General features: G+C 66.8%; 2 protein-coding genes across 2 annotated transcripts in view; one reads left to right on the top strand and one right to left on the bottom strand.

The window, feature by feature from the left end:
- Positions 1 to 764, bottom strand: part of ANO8 (anoctamin 8) — a 6437-nt gene extending 5673 nt beyond the window's left edge. Inside the window, 3 exon segments of the mRNA XM_010724993.2 lie at positions 27 to 159; positions 288 to 398; positions 650 to 764. Coding sequence (XP_010723295.2) covers positions 27 to 159; positions 288 to 398; positions 650 to 749 — 344 coding nt within the window. The 5' untranslated portion in view covers positions 750 to 764.
- Positions 765 to 779: 15 nt separating this feature from the next.
- GTPBP3 (GTP binding protein 3, mitochondrial) overlaps positions 780 to 2575 on the top strand; it is a 5627-nt gene continuing 3831 nt past the window's right edge. The window contains exon 1 of the mRNA XM_010725004.3: positions 780 to 783. Within this exon, the coding sequence (XP_010723306.2) occupies positions 780 to 783 (4 nt within the window). The remainder of the gene's footprint in view (positions 784 to 2575) is intronic.

The raw sequence follows: 2575 nt of genomic DNA on the forward strand, positions 1-2575 counted from the left end.
GGGGATGGGGATGGGAGCACACGCACCTCTCGTAGGTGGCTGTGACGAAGAAGGCGTAGGCGCGGGTGTGCTTGTGGTGCCGCACCTGCACGATGAGCTCGGGGATGCCGAGGCGGATGTGGTTCAGCAGCCAGAGCAGCGTGTGGTCGTCCGTGGTGTCTGCAGGGCGGTGGGCACCGATGTGTCCCCACGTCCCCAGCCCCTTGCCCACATCCACCCACCTCTGGTACATGGCTCCGAGGAGCTCTGTGTCCCCGGTCCCCTGCCCTCCCCGGCACCTCTCACACCTGGGAAGGTCATGAGCACATCGCAGTTCTCGGTGGGCACCGTCTTCATCCAGGCTTTGTGGGACATGATGTAGCGCCCGGCTTGGAGCAACCGCTTCCCAAAAAGCTTGTCTGCAGAGAATGGAGCGGCTCCGTCACCTCCATCACCCACCCCACAACCCCCACAACTCCACAACCCCACAACCCCACAGCGGAGGGTTGGCCACCGGCACAGCCGCAATGGAAATGGAGACCGCGGTGGCCGCGGCTCGGGGTTTCTCCTCTGGGGTGCCTGAAAAAGCCCTGCCAGCTGCAGGAGGCGACGCACGGCCTGCCATGGCGTGGCACGGCCCCCCCACAGCCCCCACCGCCCCTCCGCTCACCTCTGCCCGCAGCCCCACAGCGGCGCCGGGATCCAATGCGACCGCAGCGCCGGGAAACGGCAGCAAAAATGGGGGGAGCGAAAAAGCAGCCGGTCTCCATGGAAACGTGGGGAGGCCCCGTGCGGCGGCGATGCGTAGGGATGGGGACGGTCCCCAGGGTCCCTTTGTCCCCCCCCCAGCCGGGACACAGCGCCCGTCCTGCTCTGGGGTGGCCATTACGAGGGGGGATTGCCGTCCCCCTGCTCAGTGTCCCCATTGGGGTGCGTGGGGACCCCACACATCCCAGCCTGGTTGTGGGGCAGGACGAGGCCCCACGGAGCCAGCGGGTGCCACTGCCCTCTGTCAGCTCCCAGCCACCTCCGTGCCTCAGTTTCCCCTCCTGCAACTGAGCAGGGACGTCACTGCTGCCAGCTTGCCCCAGGGCAGGGAAGGTCTCGGGGCACAGGAAATCCTGCATACACCGGGCAGTGCTGAGCCCCAAAAAACAGGAAATGCCGGACATGCACCAGGACATGCACTGGGACATGCACCAAGACCTGCACCAGCTAGTACACTGTGACCTGCGCTGCTACCTGCACCAGGACGTGCACTGGGACACACACACCAGGCCCTGTCCCAACCCAGTGGATGCACCCAGCTCCGTGATCTCCAGCCCATAACCCAGCAGGGCTCCCAGCAGCCCGGCTGAGACCCAACAAACTCATCTCCCGTGCTGCCAACATGCTGAAAGGCAGCACTGTGGGTGCAGGATCAGGACGGCGCCAGGCTGACAGCCAGAAGGGGTGGAGGGGCAGATCCTGTATGGGGGCACTGCTTGCCCACCCCACACACCCTGGAGGCGGTGCAGGGCCTTGCACAAGTGTGGCATTGTCAGTGCCAACACAGCTGCAGAGCCAGGATGGCACCAGGGAAGCAGCTTCAGCTGGGGATGGGATGATTCTCTGGGACCCCCCAACTCTGCTTCATCCACACTGCTGTGCGCTGGGACCCCCGGGCTCAATGGGACCCCCGCTGTGCTTGGGCACGGATGGGGATGAGCACTGGGCAGAGCGAGCGATGCTGCTGAATTATTGATGCCCACAAAGGGACGGGTAACCTTACCCGGGGCACTGGGTGATGGAGAAGGGGCACCGGGGGGGCACAGAGCTGGTGTTGTGTGCACGCGTGTCCCAAACACACACGTGTGCCGTGCCATGTGTGTGACCCGCAGTGCCACACGTGTGATTCCATGGCACAGCCTCAGTGGCACCGCACTGCCCCACAGAGCCATGGCTTTCTGGCATGGGGTGGGCACCTGCCCGAGGTCACCGGGACAGACCTGGGGGGGCTGCAAAGGGGTCCCAGCATGGGTTTTGTCCCTTTGTGTGTGGGGGGAGGGGGGGAGGGAGGGGGCTCTGCTGCCCCCTCTTCTGGCCGTGGAGCCGTTCCTGCTCCATGTCCCCATGATTTCCCCCAGGTCCTCCCGGTGCCATCCCACAATGTGGGGACAGCGCTGCCCCCCCCCCATCCCCCCATCCCCGCAGCCACCGCTCACCTTGGGGTAAGGTCACCGCAGCCGCAGGGCTCCGGGCACCCAACCACTGCCACCCGCCGCCCGCGGAGCGCATCGGGAGCACCGGGCGGTACCGCGGGGGGAGGCGTTGGGGGGGGGGCACAAAGTGGGTCACGCTGCTGCCACGAAAACCCCGGTCCCAACACGGCCACATCCCCAGCGGTGTCACCGGCTCGGTGTCTCCCACCGCGGGGACCCGGTGACAAAGCCCTCATTCCGCAGCCCCCACCCCCACCCGGCCCTGGGGAGGTCGGAGGGGGCAGCAGGGACCTGATTGGAGGGGGGGGGGGCAAATGGCCCTTCCCTGGGGCGGGGGGGGGGGCACATGGTAAGGAGGGGGGAGGCACAGCTGCCGAGGGCCGGGGGGGTCGCGG

This window comes from Meleagris gallopavo, chromosome 30, assembly GCF_000146605.3.
Source record: "Meleagris gallopavo isolate NT-WF06-2002-E0010 breed Aviagen turkey brand Nicholas breeding stock chromosome 30, Turkey_5.1, whole genome shotgun sequence".
Taxonomy (NCBI): Eukaryota; Metazoa; Chordata; class Aves; order Galliformes; family Phasianidae; genus Meleagris; species Meleagris gallopavo.